The sequence below is a fragment of the Oncorhynchus clarkii genome, chromosome 22, assembly GCF_045791955.1.
Source record: "Oncorhynchus clarkii lewisi isolate Uvic-CL-2024 chromosome 22, UVic_Ocla_1.0, whole genome shotgun sequence".
NCBI lineage: Eukaryota > Metazoa > Chordata > Actinopteri > Salmoniformes > Salmonidae > Oncorhynchus > Oncorhynchus clarkii.
In genome coordinates, this window is record NC_092168.1 from 22,133,434 (window position 1) to 22,151,645 (window position 18,212).

General features: G+C 44.1%; 2 protein-coding genes across 4 annotated transcripts in view; one reads left to right on the forward strand and one right to left on the reverse strand.

The window, feature by feature from the left end:
• LOC139380602 (AF4/FMR2 family, member 3) overlaps positions 1 to 10,413 on the reverse strand; it is a 33,657-nt gene extending 23,244 nt beyond the window's left edge. The window contains exon 1 of one of the 2 annotated variants that reach the window (XM_071123430.1): positions 10,241 to 10,413. Coding sequence is in view for 1 of the 2 variants with exons in the window: in XM_071123429.1 (XP_070979530.1) it covers positions 10,241 to 10,309 (69 nt within the window). In the remaining variant the exon portion in view is untranslated. The remainder of the gene's footprint in view (positions 1 to 10,240) is intronic. The other variant, XM_071123429.1, reaches the window with a different exon arrangement.
• Positions 10,414 to 17,614: 7,201 nt separating this feature from the next.
• The window catches only part of LOC139380603 (Rho guanine nucleotide exchange factor (GEF) 7a), a 46,807-nt gene continuing 46,209 nt past the window's right edge, over positions 17,615 to 18,212 (forward strand). For both annotated transcript variants that reach the window (XM_071123432.1, XM_071123433.1), the window contains exon 1: positions 17,615 to 18,093. In XM_071123432.1, coding sequence (XP_070979533.1) covers positions 17,929 to 18,093 — 165 coding nt within the window. In that variant the 5' untranslated portion in view covers positions 17,615 to 17,928. The remainder of the gene's footprint in view (positions 18,094 to 18,212) is intronic.

The following is an 18,212-nucleotide window of genomic DNA, read 5'->3' on the forward strand; positions in this document are numbered from 1 at the left end:
TTTCAAAAAAGCTTTCGACTCAATTTGGCATGAGGGTCTGCTATAGTAATTGATAGAAAGTGGTGTTGGGGGAAAAACATACAACATTATAAAATCCATGTACACAAATTCCCTTTTGACAATGTTGCCATAGAGCCCACAAAAACTATTCATAACCCCGCCTAAACATCAGCACCACATGTAACTTCCACAAAGCTGTGAACAATCTGAGAGAGAAGGAAAGAAGGGCCTTCTATGCCATCAAAAGGAACATAAAATTTGACATACCAATTAGGATCTGGCTAAAAATACTTGAATCAGTTATAGAACCCATTGCCCTTTATGGTTGTGAGGTCTGGGGTCCGCTCACCAACCAAGAATTCACAAAATGGGACAAACATCAAATTGAGACTGCATGCAGAATTATGCAAAAATATCCTCTGTGTACAACATAAAACACCAAATAATGCATGCACAGCAGAATTAGGCTGATACCCACTAATTATCAAAATCCAGAAAAGAGATGTTCAATTCTAAAAGGAAGTGATTCCCAAACCTTCCATAACAAAGCCCTCACCTACAGAGCAAGCTGGTCCTGGAGCTCTGTTCACAAACAGACTCCACAGAGCCACAGGACAGCAACACAATTAGACAAAAGCACACTGCCCACAAAATGAGGTGGAAACTGAGCTGCACTTCCTAACCTCCTGCCAAATATATGACCATATTAGAGACACATATTTCCCTCAGATTACATAGACCCACAAAGAATTTGAAAACAAATCCAATTTTGATAAACTCCCATATCTACTGGGTGAAATACCACAATGCCATCACAGCAGAAAGATTTGTGACCTGTTGCCACAAGAAAAGGGCAACCAGTGAAGAACAAACACCATTGTAAATACAACCCATATTTATGTTTATTTATTTTCCCTTTGCACTTTAACTATTTGCACATCAGAATGTATACAACACTGTATATAGACATAATATAACACTTGAAATGTCTTTATTCTGTAATGTTACTGTTAATTTTTTATTGTTTATTTCACTTTTGTTTATTATCTATTTCACTTGCTTTGGCAATGTAAACATATGTTTCCCATGCCAATAAAGCCCCTTAAATTGAAATTGAATTGAGAGAGAGTTGAAACCGATGGACATGTGTGATAGTCTGTTAGTGCTCAGTAATGAGCAGAGTAAGGAGAGTCTGCTCTGAGAAGCATGTCTCCTTTCATTCAATTCAGTCTAACACACACACACACACGCACACGCACGCACACACACACACACACACACGCACGCACGCACGCACACACATACACATACACGCACGCACGCACGCACACACATACACACACACACACACGCACGCACGCACGCACACACATACACATACACATACACACCCACACACACACACGCACGCACACACACACACACACACACACACGCACACACGCACGCACGCACGCACACACATACACATACACACCCACACACACACACACACGTACGCATGCACGCACGCACACACACACATACACACCCACACACACACACACACACACACGCACGCACACACATACACATACACACCCACACACACATACACACCCACACACACACACACACGTAATGCAGTAGACACATCTAGTACCTGTTGTCACTTCTCTCACTCTTTTCCTCTCCCCTCTCTTCTTCATAAACACAGCCCTTTCCCCATAACCCCAGAAGGCAAGTATTCCCTCTCTCTACTCCTCCTTTCACTTCATTATCTCTCCTCTCCTCCCTCTCAGTAACCAAGGACACTGATTGATCCCTTACTCCCCTCCTCTCACAACAACAAGCCTTCCCAGGTGAGCAGTGTGCCGCTATCTCTCCACTCCCTTTCCCCCTCTCTCTGCTCCCTCTCCTCCTCCCTCTCTTCCTCCCTCTTCTTCTGCTCTTTCTCCTCTCGCCTTCCTCTCTGTCTGCTCTCCCTCTACTTCTCCCCATCCTTTCTCTTCATTTCTCTCTCCTGTGCTAGTCTTTTGGCTAGGAAAGGTAGACCATGAACAGCACACTGGAACAGTATTTCAGTAGGCAGGATACCGTCAGATATACTCTGTTCAGCTTCAGCTACCAACAGCAACAGAGATTCCCCCAAAGGCCTGTTACTAGTAGCCTCGGGGCAACCACCACTAAGAAGACAGGAGAAAGTGTAACGTGTACCAACACACACATTTGTTCCAGCACTACACACCTGATTTAGCTAGTGCAGAGCAGTGTAGATCAGTGCAGCAGTTATGGTCCCGTAGGCCAGGTGGGAGTATAAAGTCAACCATCTCTTACCCTAGAATATCCTAGACACAGCTGCTACACTCACTTCCTATGACCTGAGTGAGGACAGAAAAACAGTTTGAGAAAAGTCATAGAGACAACATCCACACAGTAAAATAAAACAGATGTTGTGGAGGTCTATACAGTGGTGGTCTTTCAGTAACCAATGAGAATGCCTTGACAGATATAGGTTGCGAAACCCAACCAGGGCTTGTGAGCCTACATCAAAAAGATTATTCACTGAGACTTGCTTGTCTGTTTGTTGTGTTCGGTAATCTGCTAATCTGCAGTGTTCCATGGTGTGTGTTTGTGGGCATTGAACCATCATTACTGTAGCCTTCTGCTGATCCTCTGTGGGCATTGAACCATCATTACTGTAGCCTTCTGCTGATCCTCTGTGGGCATTGAACCATCATTACTGTAGCCTTCTGCTGATCCTCTGTGGGCATTGAACCATCATTACTGTAGCCTTCTGCTGATCCTCTGTGGGCATTGAACCATCATTACTGTAGCCTTCTGCTGATCCTCTGTGGGCATTGAACCATCATTACTGTAGCCTTCTGCGGATCCTCTGTGGGCATTGAACTAGCATTACTGTAGCCTTCTGCTGATCCTCTGTGGGCATTGAACCATCATTACTGTAGCCTTCTGCGGATCCTCTGTGGGCATTGAACCATCATTACTGTAGCCTTCTGCGGATCCTCTGTGGGCATTGAACCATCATTACTGTAGCCTTCTGCTGATCCTCTGTGGTCATTGAACCATCATTACTGTAGCCTTCTGCTGATCCTCTGTGGGCATTGAACCATCATTACTGTAGCCTTCTGCGGATCCTCTGTGGGCATTGAACCATCATTATGGAAGAGTGGCAAGAAGAAAGCCATTTCTTAAAGAAATCCATAAAAAGTGTTGTTTAAAGTTTGCCACAATGATTGTGTCCCACTTGTTGTTGATTCTTCACAAACAAATACAGTTTTATATCTTTATGTTTGAAGCCTGAAATGTGGCAAAAGGTCGCAAAGTTCAAAGGGGCCGAATACTTTCGCAAGGCACTGTACCTTATCCAACTTACCCACACATCTAAACCCAATGACCCACACACCCCAGCCCCAATATCTATACACATCAGCCCACTTACTCACACATCTAAACCCAATGACCCACACACCCCAGCCCCAATATCTATATACCTTATCCCACTTACCCACACATCTAAACCCAATGACCCACACACCCCAGCCCCAATATCTATATACCTTATCCCACTTACCCACACATCTAAACCCAATGACCCACACACCCCAGCCCCAATATCTATACACATCAGCCCACTTACTCACACATCTAAACCCAATGACCCACACACCCCAGCCCCAATATCTATATACCTTATCCCACTTACCCACACATCTAAACCCAATGACCCACACACCCCAGCCCCAATATCTATACACATCAGCCCACTTACTCACACATCTAAACCCAATGACCCACACACCCCAGCCCCAATATCTATATACCTTATCCCACTTACCCACACATCTAAACCCAATGACCCACACACCCCAGCCCCAATATCTATATACCTTATCCCACTTACTCACACATCTAAACCCAATGACCCACACACCCCAGCCCCAATATCTATATACCTTATCCAACTTACTCACACATCTAAACCCAATGACCCACACACCCCAGCCCCAATATCTATACACATCAGCCCACTTACCCACACACCTAAACCCAATGACCCCCACACCCCAGCCCCAATATCTATATGCCTCAGCCCACTTACCCACAAACCTAAACCCAATTGCCCCCATGCCCTAACCCTAACACCCACATGCCAATATCCTAATATTAATGCAACCAAGTCCTCATACACCCATATCCTACCTAGCCTTATGTACTACCCATTGACTCCAGTTCCTTTGCCTAAACACCTCAGCCCTGTTACTTGTCTATCTCAGCCCTGTTACTTGCCTGTCTCAGCCCTGTTACTTGCCTATCTCAGCCCTGTTACTTGCCTATCTCAGCCCTGTTACTTGCCTATCTCAGCCCTGTTACTTGCCAATCTCAGCCCTGTTACTTGCCTATCTCAGCCCTGTTACTTGCCTATCTCAGCCCTGTTACCCACTTTGCCAAGACCTGTATTCCACCAAGTCATCAACATGTACCTGTATCCAGCTATCCACTGCACGCTCCAACCCTGTTTATTGCATATCTTAGTCCTGTGACCTCTGACCTCTATACCATTTCATAGATAAACTCATAGTACAGTGGTATATTAAATTTTTCCCAGCCTCATTCACTGTTTTTCTACCACAAACGTGTCATCAGAAAGGATTTGAAAGGGCAATAGATGTCTGTTCAAACCCATGACCTATAGGAGCCTGGTACATCTCTACACCCCATTACATAAACCAGGTCAATTCATGGGCATTAAGCTCAAGCCTCAACATTCATATATACTAGGTCTATACATGCACTTCATCCCTAATATACCCATACGAACCAGGTTACCACCAGAGGCTATATCCAGTACTCTGATAAAACAGGTCTACCGTTGTACCTATACTGAACAGAAATATAAACACAACATGTAAAGTCTTTGTCCCATGTTTCATGAGCTGAAATAAAAGATCCCATTAATGTTCCATCCTCACAAAAAGTTTATTTCTCTCAAATTTTGTGCACAAATTTGTTTACATTCCTCCCTGTTGGTGAACATTTCTCTTTTGCCAAAATAATCCATCCACCTGACAGGTGTGGCATACCAAGAAGCTGATTAAACAGCATGATAATTACACAGGCGCACCTTGTGCTGGGGACAATAAAAGGCTACTGTAGAGTGTGCAGTTTTTTCACATAACACAAAGCCACAGATGTATCAAGTTTTGAGGGTGCATGCAATTGGCATGCTGACTGCAGGAATGTCCACCAGAGCTGTTGCCAGAGAATTGAATGTTAATTTATCTACCATAATCCGCCTCCAATGTCATTTTAGAGAATTTGGCAGTACGTCTAACCGGCCTTACAACTGCAGACCATGTGTAAACACGCCAGCCAAGGACTTTCACATCCGGCTTCTTCACCTGCGAGATCGTCTGAGACCAGCCACCCGGACAGCTGATGACACTGTGGGTTTACACAACCGAAGAATTTCTGCTCAAAGTGTCAGAAACCGTCTCAGGGAAGCTTACCGGCGTGCTCATCATACTCACCAGGAACTTGAACTGACTGCAATTCGGCGTCGTAACCGACTTCAGTGAGCAAATGCTAATTTTCGATGGCCTCTGGCAAGCTGGAGAAGTGTGCTCTTCAAGGATGAATTACGGTTTCAACTGTACTGGGCAGATGGCAGACAGATCGTATGGCGTCGTGTGGGCGAGCGATTTGCTGATGTCAACGTTGTGAACAGAGTGCCACATGGTGGCGGTAGGGATATGGTATGGGCAGGTATAAGCTACGGACAACAAACACAATTGCATTTTATCGACTGCAATTTCAATCCACAGAGATACCGTGACCTGAGGCCCATTGTCATGCCATTCATCCGCCGCCATCAACTCACGTTTTAGTATACAACAGCGTGTTCCAGTTCCCGCCAATATCCAGCAACTTCGCACAGCTATTGAAGAGGAGTGGGACAACATTCCAACGCCACAATCAACAGCCTGATCAACTCTATGTGAAGGAGATGCATGAGGCGTTGCATGAGGCAAATGGTTGTCACAGCAGATACTGACTGCTCCTGTCTTTCTTTTAAAGGTATCTGTGACAAACAGATGCATATCTGTATTCCCAGTCATGTGAAATCCATAGATAAGGCTTAATTCATGTATTTCAATTGACTAATTTCCTTATATGAACTGTAACTCAGTAAAATGTTTGAAATTGTTGCATCTTGTGTTTATATTTTTGCTCGGTGTATTTAGCAAAACTCACATAAACCAGTTTTACCCTTGTGCAAGAGAAACTGAACAAAACTATTGAAGTTAAATATTTATTATGTTATTACCAGTGGCGGTGGGGGGGGGGGGGGGGGGGGGGGGGGGGGGGGGGGTGTGTTTCAGATGAGGGAGGACGATACATTTTTTTTACGAGCATGTCCTTATTTCTATTACAGCATATTGGATGACTGTCATTCATATTCCATTCACTCAGATAATTGTAACATCCAGTGGTGGATTTAGGCATAGGCGACATGAGCAGCCGCCCAGGGCAGCATCTTGCCGGGGGCGGCATGCCACGCCCGCACAAAAAAATAAAAATAAATATATTCCGAATGGTAACATTTGCGCGATCGGTTTTCTATCGCTCATTTGCACGTCACGTCAATAATATCATGTCACCGTGTGGGACTGTGGGTCAGTTAACCTTGAAGGAGTGGGTGCCCTGATTCTAGTTTGTGAGCTAGGCACGCCTGGAAAGGTCTCCCACTCAGAAGTACGAGATGGGAAGGGGGCGGGGGTAGGTTGACCTCAGGTCTCCCCACTGGAAGTCCGAGGTAGGGGGAGAGGGGGGAATCTATCAAATAGTGCACCTCTAACTTTGTACAGTACTAATGCAATTAGAAATGCAATTAGTTGTGCAATTTAGTTTGTGTGTTTCTTGTTTGAAGTGCAATAGTATAAAAATCAGGTTCTCTTCTTTACAAGTGTGTTATTCTATTTGTGTATTTGTGTGATATAGGATTTGTGCAATTTAGATGTATTTGTGTGTTTTTTTGTTAGCAATAGGGTAATAGTGTAATAATTTGATTCTCTTTTTTATTTGTATTTATATACTACAATTTGTTTCTATTTGTCTTTGTTACTTCTTTTTGATACGTATGAGTCTTATTTTTGTATATATGTTTATATTTATATCATTTTAAATGCTCTGATTATTTATTTGTGTTGTTCCAAACGTCTGAGTACAAATGACAGTTAGTGCAGAATGGTGCAGCGGGGTTCGCCCAGGAGCCATACAAGCTAGAACCGCCACTGGTAACATCGATAGATTTAGGCTACTACATGATACTAAAATGTTCCCTATTCCCATCAGGTTGCTACAACCTAGCCAATGAATGAACGTTTACAACATAGGTGCACACAGGTCAAGTGAAATTTGAGTAATCAAGGTGACAGACTTGACACGTTCAATACCGCCTTGCACACTCTTGCCTGCATCTAGATAGCTGATCTACGGTGTAATCATTAGTCCAACAGTTGCAAACAAGAGTTTATATTGGACAAATACAGATATGTTTAGCGCCGTTTCATTCAGCTTGCCTCCGTTAAAAAAAATGTTTTTGACGGAATGAATACATCCCTGATCACACGGAAACACAGTTCACTTTCATAGCAGCCACATGTTGTAGAATTCTTTCTCGCAACTATGCGCTCTCCTCCTCTCACCTTTTCCCTTTGCTTCTGGACTTCAGTGCACAACACATCAGCTGTTTGTGACCAGGTGAAAAAAAAATGCTACAACCCGCTACAACAGTGTACAGCAAGCAGTTTAGCAGTTACACCGGTGGGCACCGGTGGCAATACATTTGTAAAACCAAAAGCTTACCTTGACTTGGAAGAGTCCCAGTGTTGGATAGCAATAGCCAGCTAGCTAACATAGGGATGCCTCTCTGTTTAAGCTGAGTGTTTGAGTAGGCTAGACTAGCTAGCTGCATTCACTAGCTAAGTAAGTGAAAGTTAAACATGAAGAAAAAAAAAAGGAAATATAGCTAGCTCTCGATCTAGCTATATTTTGTATTTTTTTTCATGTTTCACTTTCACTTACTTAGCTTGCTTCTCCACAATTTGTTATAAACTGTTCAACTATTGTCTTTCTCTCTCTTTGAGTGTAATACTCATCACATGTTATGCACTGCAGTGCTAGCTAGTTGTAGCTGATGCTTTCAGTACTAGATCCATTCTCTGATCGTTTGATTGGGTGGCCAACATGTCAGTTCATGCTACAAGAGCTCTGATAGGTTGGAGGACGTCTTCCGGAAGTGGTCATAATTACTGTGTAAGTCTATGGAAGGGGGTGAGAACCATGAGCCTCCTAGGTTTTGTATTGAAGTAAATGTAGCCAGAGGGCCTATGCATCGCAAATTCCCTGTGAAATAACTAAATTAAACCTCCAACCGGATGGATCAGATTTATCCATTTGATTAAACATCTGGCTCCTTTTTCTATCTGTGCTTATAATATGGCTACACTTTCAGCATTGTGTTCAATGACAGGTTGCATGTCCATACACACACGCACACACACACGCACACACACACCTGTGAGCTACACATGCCTGCCACTACCATTTCCTGTTCCAGATGTTGCATATAGTCTCAAAGAGAAAGTGAGAGAGAGAAAAAGAGTAAACAAGAGAGAGAGAGAGAGAAAGAGAGAGAGTGAGAGAGAGAGAGAGAGAGAGAGACAGAGACAGAGACAGAGACAGAGACAGAGACAGAGAGATGATTCAGTGGATCTAAAACACTAGTCAGGAGTGCACGTATGAAATGGACACACACACAGTTGAGGGGAGGTTGATGTTGGTTGGTGAATCATATCTAAACAATCACAGCTGTTGATGGGAGGCATGCTCATATTCTCCCCTTTCTCTCTCTCCCCCATCCTACCTTCCTCTGTCCTTCTCTCTATCTCTAGTCCCCATTTTACTGTACCTCTTTCCACTCATTATCTTTCTTGCTGAAATACTGGTGGTTGTTGTTACTGCATATCCTTGGATATCCTGCAATAATTGGCTGTTGAGACTGTTCTTATTTTCTCTGCTGTGTGTGTGTGTGTGTGTGTGTGTGTGTGTGTGTGTGTGTGTGTGTGTGTGTGTGTGTGTGTGTGTGTGTGTGTGTGTGTGTGTGTGTGTGTGTGTGTGTGTGTGTGTGCATGAGTCACTCCACTGTCTGACTGTGTGATCAAGCACTGGCATGGAGAGGTGTGTGTGTGTGTGTGTGTGTGTGTGTGTGTGTGTGTGTGTGTGTGTGTGTGTGTGTGTGTGTGTGTGTGTGTGTGTGTGTGTGTGTGTGTGTGTGTGTGTGAGAGAGAGAGAGAGAGAGAGAGAGAGAGAGAGAGAGAGAGAGACAGAGAGAGAGAGAGAGAGAGAGACAGAGAGAGAGACAGAGAGAGAGAGAGAGAGAGAGAGAGAGAGAGAGAGAGAGAGAGAGAGAGAGAGAGAGAGAGAGAGAGAGAGAGATGCACATCTGTCATTGAACACAGTGCTGAAAGTGTGGCTGTAGAATGTGTGCATAATATGCATAATGCATTTCACACATCTCTTAAAACATCAGCAGGGTACAGTAATGGTGACGCAATCCCCCAGACACACACCACGGTCTCCTGCGGCCCAAACCAACCTCAACCCATCATAACACCTTCAAACAAACAGCATACAGACCAACTATTCTACAACCATCTGTTGCCTATTCAGCTCCCATAGACCAATGTGATCGGTCTATGTAGTACAGTTGTATTTAAATGTCTTCATAGTTCTCTTACCGTTTCTATATTTAGAACAGTGTATGCTTCAATCTAAAGTGAAAACGAAAGGTTGTGGGTTGGCAGGTCAAACGACGGAAATGGGTTTAACTGTCTCTGACCTCAAGACTTCTCAACTTATTTTACATCTCATCGTGACTATTCAAACCATATACTGTACAAATCAATATAACATTTCAAACCTTGTGAATTGTTGTTTTGTATTTGCAATACATCCTTAACTAGCTTTGTTGCATTATTCTATATAATAAATGTTGGTTTCACTTTACAGTAAATTGAAATGAGAACGGAAATACAATAGCCTACAAAAAATCTTATTACAGAAGAGTATTCTACATTTCAAGTAAAACCCAGAAAGCAAAACAAACTATAAGAAATTGTATTTCTTGACTATCACATGAACTTGACTGAATAGATAGCCATGTATCTCTTCTCACCTGGAAAGCACATCGAAGCAACAAAGAGACGTTGGAAAGTTTGCCCTTGTCGCGGAGGACTGTAGGCATGTTTGGTCACTGGTCCTCTCCTCCGTCCATCTCACAGAAGACGCACCGTGCGAGCACAAATCGGTACAAATGCCAAACATCCCGTTCTACCGCCAGAGAGCGAGCAGCGTCACCAGCTCAAATGGAGAGTCACCGAGTCAGTGTCGTCTTGGGAGCGAGCGTGCGCTGTGCGTTGGCGTACGGGAGGATTCGCATGACAGAGCCGACGTGACGCATCCGTTATAGGTTCAGGCACGAAGTTCAAACATCCGCGGGGAGCGCCGCTACCTAGACACTGCACACACTCACATCAATGACCCACACGCACACACGGAAACAATGTGGCACATACTCCTCCCAGCGCGTATCTGAATGGAAGCACAGTGCAGCGCACAATCTCACCATACACCCAGTGTACAATCTCTGAAAAGTGAAGGGGGTCACTTGCTGTTCAATTATTATTGTTTCACCCTCTCCGCATCCTGCCAGTGAATGCCTGTGCGATCTATCATTACCGCTAATGCACTCTGCTGGGGTCTGGACTGGGACGCAGCGGGTCTGTGTTGTGTAGAGTTGGTGTTGTTCTAATGAAATATGACTCATGTTCCTGCCCCAGATGCCGCGGGCGAGAGAGAGAGAGAGAGAGAGAGAGAGAGAGAGAGAGAGAGCGAGACGGAGAGAGAGAGCGAGAGAGAGAGAGAGAGAGAGAGGAGGAGCGGGTTTAAATGGAAATGGATTAACAACTCTTCTAAAAAATATACTTTAATTGCACATGTGATTACATGTGTTTCACATGTGAGTGTTAGATTTGAAAGTACAAATTCGATTTTCGCTTGTGATAGTTACGTTTTAAAATGTGAACATTTTTCACAAGAGTATGGGGGGGTCCGCAAGGAAAGGGGGGAGAGAGATGAGACTGAGGAAGGAGAGAGAGAAAAATAGTTTTTATCTCCCAGGAGAAGTGGAGGGCATAGACCAGTCAACATCTGGCAGATCAAGCGATTGAGTATCTCAGCAGCTTTACTAACTTTTAAAAGGTGAAATACAGTAGTTAGTCTACGTGTGCTATGTTTTTGTAATTGAGCCCAACCGTCTAGTGCGAGAGGAGACCCTGGAGAAAAACGCAGTTGAGCACCTCGTTGTTTTATTTGGGTGTTTCTATCACGACTCAAGGCGAGACCCAGATGCAGACACAGGAGGCAGATGGTTGGAGTCTTACAATATTTATGAATCCAATAGGGGAAGGCAAGAGAATGGTCGTGGACAGGCGAAAGGGTCAAACCCAGTTCAGAGTTCAAAAGGTACCGAAGGGCAGGCAGAATCAAGGTCAGGCCAGGCAGGATGATCAGGCAGGCGGGAAAAGAAGTCCAGAGTCAGGCAGGGAAAATAAACCACACCTGGAGGAGGTGGAGACAATAACGAGGACAGGTGAAACTGATCAGGTTGTGACAGCTTCTGATGTTGGTACCATCATATAAATATAAATCCCATTCTAGTTTTGTGCATGGTACCACCAGTGCCATGTATTTAGACCTAACTATATATGGCTCTGTGTACCGATATATAGGGTACAATATTAGAGATTCGAATTCTGGCAACATGCATTATCATGGACATAAGCTGGGTGAATCAATGCTGTTTCCATTCTGTATTGGATTTTCACACACACACATAATTACATTTAATTTACGGTAGTTGACAACTTATCATACATCAATCGAACTAATACCCAGTGATGACACACATTGCATACGCTCCAAAGCCATTATTGCGCAGTCAGAGCGCACTGCCTGGCCCGCGAACGCTCAGGACAAAAACAAACAGTAGGATAGTGTAACTCACCACCTATCAAATTTTTCAGCATAGCCTTATTGAAAACAATATTTTGATTTGTTTTTCAGCCATGCAGCGAAAATCTCGGAGGAAGAAAGAACAGGTAGGCTAGCTTAAACAATGCTGTAAGGCGCCAGGCTATAATATACGCCAATAAGATCATCAGAGGATACAACTGGACACTCATTTCCTGCTAGGTTAAAATGACTTTTAGAAATATGATTGGAATTTGTAAAATACAGTATATTATGGGCAAATCTATGCCATGACTATATACATTAGTGAGAGGGATTCCTGTAATATAGCCTACACCTATGGTATTTGCAGGGCAAAGTGATGGACACTAAACAGCCACCTGTAAGTCTGAACAAGTTTAAGTATGACTCATTACATTCAAAGTAAAAGTAATACCTACTACAGCATGCATTGTAGAATAGTTTGTTGGTAGACTATATTGATAAACACCAGGACAGTGTAGGCCTACTAAAATGTCATTTGATTGTCACTTCAATGAGAGAATGGCGAATAAGTGCAATTACATATAGCTCAACTAACTATTTTATCTTTGGACTATGCCACCATGTAAGGACAATAGACAGAACAGTGTCTGAACTTGCCATCTATTATTTTCCCAGAGAGCAGCACAGTGCACAGTCAGGCTGAGCAAAACATGTAGTATCTGCAACCAAGGACAAAAAGCTATTAACTACTGAACCGTGTCTGTCTCGACAGGTCTCTAACGTTGTGTGGGTTAAATACGCCCCCCTGGCCAAGGCAGAGGTGAGGACAGAGCAGGCTGTTTCTGATGCTACTCCAACGGCTGAAGAAAAGTCGAGGTTTGAGCGTCTGAAGGAAAGGATGGAAGAAGAGAGGAGAGCTGAGCATGAGCACTTGATAAAAAACATTCAGGAGTTGGAGATGAGCGTAGTGGGAGCAGAATAAATATGCAGTCCAAGAGAAAGCTCTAAAGGAGATGACCAGAGGGAATGAGAGGGCAGAGGCAGAAAAAACTGCCCTCCAGGAGATCCTTCAAAGACTGGTGAAGAAACAGGTGAGGACAGAGGAAGCCTGGGGAAAAGAGAAGGAAGACTGGAACAAGGCCAAAGCCATGTTTTCAGACCAGTGGTCAAAACTGGAGAAGCTTTGGAAGAGGGAGAAATCTGCTCTAATAGATGAAGCAGAGAGCTTTCAAAAGATAATCAAGGATCTCCAGTGTGCCTCGAAAACAACAGAGGCAGAGATCAAGATGGCAGAGACGGAGAAAACTGCACTCCAGGAGACCATTCAGAGACTGGCAGTGAAAATTGTCCAGACCGAGAAAGCCCGGGGAAATGAGCAGAGCGACTGGGCCAAGGACAAGGCCAGGTTATCAGGCCAGATGCAGGCGATGGAGATTGTTTGGAGCTTAAGAGAAGATGGATGGGCCAAACAGATGCGACACATGGAAGCGGAGATAGCCCAGAAGAAGATTCTGAAGGAAAAAGAGGCACAGGTAGGTCAGGCTGTGCATATTTTAATAATTAAATTGATAATGCAGAATCGTTGGTTTGGTAAAGAATAGACTAAGCTAAATCATGAATGTAGAGGTTGAAGAGTTATAACACTCTATCCCTTTCCCAGGTGCTCAGCAACAGTGCATGCCACATTAGAACAAGAGGCTACTTGAAGAAGATAACCAAAAAGTGGAGAGAAAAAGGAGAGGGCGAAGGAAGACAAATATGGCCTCCCTGCCCTGATAAGACCAAGTGTCTAAATAAGAAAGGAGTCAGGGGGGATTATACAGAGTTTCTATTTAATTTAATTTAATGAACAACATTAGTTAGGCAATTTGTGTTATTGGTGGTTCATTATTCCTTGAGTTATTTTCCTTCTACAGTATAAGTGTTGCTGTTGATGGCAAACTGTCCTGCTCAGCAATTGAGACAGACAGACAGGTGCCACTGATCACATCTATAAACTAATAACAACTAACCTATGTCAGAAACACAGATACTGTATTTGCTTATTCGGCTCTCATTCATTTGAGTATTTTCACTCAGACGTTCACTCCGAGAGAATCACAGGAGGTTGGTGGCACCGTAATTGGGGAGGACGGGCTCATGGTAGTGGATGGAGTGGAATTGTCACGACTTCCGCCGAAGTTGGCTCTCCTGCCTGTTCGGGCGGTGCTCGGCGGTCGTCGTCACCGTCCTACTGGCCACTACCGATCCCTTTTTCGTTTGTCTGTTGGTTTTGTCTTATTAGTTTCACCTGTGTGTATTTTAGTTTAATTAACGTCCTTATATGTAGTAGGTTGTCCCGCCCTTGTTTTGTGCGGGATTGTTTTGTATTCATGTCATTTGGTGTAGTACGTGTGTGTTATTTCTCCGGTCTATTTTTGATCCTGTGTTGGATTATTTCACCCTGTATGTTGGGTTGACCGTGTTTTTTGTGCACCGGAGAATAAACTATTGAATCACTGAAACCTGCTCTCTGCGCCTGATTCCACCCACCTTGATAAAACGTGACAGGAATGAGTGGAATGGAATCAAATAACTCAAATAGAAGGTTTCCATGTGTTTGACACCATTCCATTTGCTCCATTCCAGACATTATTATGAGCCGTCCTCCCCTCACCAGCCTCCACTGGATTACAAAGGGTGTCACGAACTGCAATTGCAAAGGGATTCAACATTGTTGGGGAAATTATGACACTAGGAAAAAGACAGAATTGAACTGAACAGTCTGGTAAAAAACGTAAAACATTGACAGAAATAATACATGTGTGTTTATATGTGTAAGAAACATACATATGCGTATAATATAGTATATGAGCATATAATTTGTGTTTCTAGTAAAGTGTAGTCGTATAGTAATACATTATAGCAGTATAGTAGTACAGTACAGTGTAGTATAGTAGTATAATAGTATAGTAGTATAGTATAGTAATATAGTATAACATAGTATAGAAATACATATACCATTTGCTTATAACCAGTGGTTAAAGGGAAACTCCTGGTCTACAATGAGGAGGAAGCCACTAGCTTCACCAGGATGTGTCTCGCCTCTCCTGGTTCAACGTGGTTGAGTTTTGGTTGAACCCCTCAGAGACTGCACTGCTAATATACCCATGGTGACCTGTTTACGGTTATCAGACCATGGGCAGGCCCTGGTGTTTGTGTGTGTGTGGTGTGGTATGTGTGTGTGTGTGTCTGTGTGTGCATGCGTGCGTATGTCTGATTGTGGTCCAGGTGTGGCTTCTCTGTTCCCTGTGGACATGGAGGATGACAGAGAGGTCAAGTAGACCCTTTCACTGGGTGAGATATAGCACTATGGGAAAGAGGAGGAGGTGGCAGTGTGTGTGTGCGTGTATGCACATGTGTGTGTGTTATTATGTGTGTATATCAGAGGCTCGTACTGTAAGTTATTAAGTTAGTATCTCTCCAACACAATAGCAATGAAGCACAGGCAACTGTCTGCATTATGTTAAATCATGTGGAAGTTGGTTATAAAAGAGTAAAAGTAATCAATAAAGAGCTGTTTACATATTCTTCTTCTTCCACAGAGGCGAGATAAAGGGAGGGGGAGATAAAGGGAGGGGAAGATAAAGAGAGGGCGAGATAAAGAGAGGGGGGGATAAAGAGAGGGGAGATAAAGAGAGGGGGGGATAAAGAGAGATGAGATAAAGAGAGGGGGAGATAGAGAGAGGGGGAGATAAAGAGAGGGGGAGATAAAGAGAGGGGAGATAAAGATAGAGGAGATAAAGAGAGGGCGAGATAAAGAGAGGGGAGATAAAGAGAGGGGGAGATAAAGAGAGGGGGAGATAAAGAGAGGGCGAGATAAAGAGAGGGGGAGATAAAGAGAGGGGGAGATAAAGAACAAACACTATTATTGCTCTCTCTCTCTCTCTCTCTCTCATTTACTCTCTCTTTCACTCTCTCTCTCACACACACACACACACACACACACACACATACTTGAGCCGTGACAGGATCATTAGTAACAGGCCGTATGGTGTTTCAGTGTGTGACATGTTAGTAGCTCATATTTATGTTGCTGAGTGTCTGTTCTTTCCTCCTGGTCTGCCCACAGCAGGTGTTCCAGATGTTACTGAAGCTCTTCTCTCAGCTCTCATTTCGCCTCTCTCTCTCTCTCTGTTCTCTTCTGTTTCCCCTAGTACTAATGAGACCTCCCCTGATGTGAATTCTGCTGGTCCTTTATGAACTGGCCATGAACACACACTCTTATTACTGTCTCTCTCTCTCTCTCTCTCTCTCTCTTTCTCACACACACACACACACGCACGCACGCACACACACACACACGCACGCACACACACTGTCATGAGACCTGACTGTTTCCCTTCCCTCCCGTCCACATACAGGAGCTTTAATAACATGTTATACCACTGGAATACTTACAATGTTCAAATTCAACTAAAAAATGTTGTAAATAAAGTCAATAAAATATTATAAAACGTTGTTTTTTTTAGAGAGAGCTCATGGAAAAACAGTGTGGAAAATGTAATAGGCAAAGAGGAAATGACAGGATTGGAGGATAGGGAGTGAGAAGACATGGAGGGAAAGAAAGAGAGGATGTTAGAGAGATGTCAATAGAGAGAGAGAGACCTGGGGCAGTCTCCACAGTAACAGGCTGGTGGTGACAGGACCTTAGAGGCTCTGGTGTGTCCCTCAACAATGCCTGTTTAGACACCATGATAAACACCTGGGCCTCAGGAGTCCAACCTCCTAACCACACACAGTGCTCCAGAGAGATCGACAGACTAGGACAGCTTCCAGCGGTATCCATGGAGACCCTCAGGGATTCCAGATTCCTCCAGGTAGGTGATCGGTCATGAGCGTTAGAGAGAGATAGACAGAGAGAGAAAGAGGGACAGACAGTTAAATAAAATAAAAAATTTAAAAAATTGCGCAGAGAGGCTAAGGAGCACCACCGTGTGGACAATATGTGAACTAAAGGAGAGTCCAACCACTGCTCTCAAACTAGGCTAATGGGATAGGAGATTCTGACAATGGCTTTAGCTTAGTAGACAGGTACAATGGGACATTCAGAATACATTTATCCATTCTTAATTCACCGATAATAATAGTCTTCATGGGGAATTGTTTTGTAAATCGTCAAAATGGTCCCATGTAAAGGGTCACAACTTCGATACTGCTGGTTAGTTCCATTGGGATATGAATCCAGCCTAACTAGTCCTCCTACATCAGACACCGAAGATAAGACCCGTCTAAAAGCATCAGTCAAATTGCAGGCGACATACATTGTAAGCTATCGACTTTGCTTTCTCCTTCCCTCTCCAAAACACATATACAGTGAGATAAAGGGATTATGCTGCTGCTATGCAAAGCCATGCCGTGCTATTCAGACAAAAATGTCCCCGCCAACAACTGGTTGGACTAGCTTCTGTCCTTGTTGCTGTGATGTCATCTGCTGTCGGATGTGTGGCTGGGCTGGCGGCAGCGATGCGCATATGCAGTCTGCTGCTCGAGCGCATCACAGTGAACTGCATCTGACAGCTTGCCAGGTTGGAGCAGGAGAAAAAACACCACACACAAGAGAGTAAACGACCGGTGGAACAGACCCGCTGTAATTTTCACAAACCGAGCATCATCCAAATCCACCCGGTAGAGACAATAAAGAAAAGAAAGGAGGGATATTTCGCGGTTACAGTCCTCCCACAAAGCTCGCATGTATGGAAGGATAATGTTTTTGTTTTAACGCCCCAGACGATTGCGTACCGGGGGTAGCTATTGAAATACGCAAAAACCTGCCGCTTCGTTGGATTTTCCTCCGAGACTGAGGCCATGAATTCCGCGGAGCAGACGGTCACTTGGCTGATCACACTCGGGGTGCTGGAGTCTCCGAAAAAGACTATATCGGATCCAGAGGCATTTTTACAGACCTCCCTCAAAGATGGGGTGGTCTTGTGCAGACTGCTGGAGCGGCTGAGCCCGGGCTCCATGGACAAAGTAAGGACAGAACTGCCGCTTGTCTTCCCCTCTTGCCGCCAGCTTCATCGGCCCGTCTATGCGGCAAGAACCGTGACATAACGCGGTTTATCTCGCTTCTCGTGGCTCGCTGGCCCATT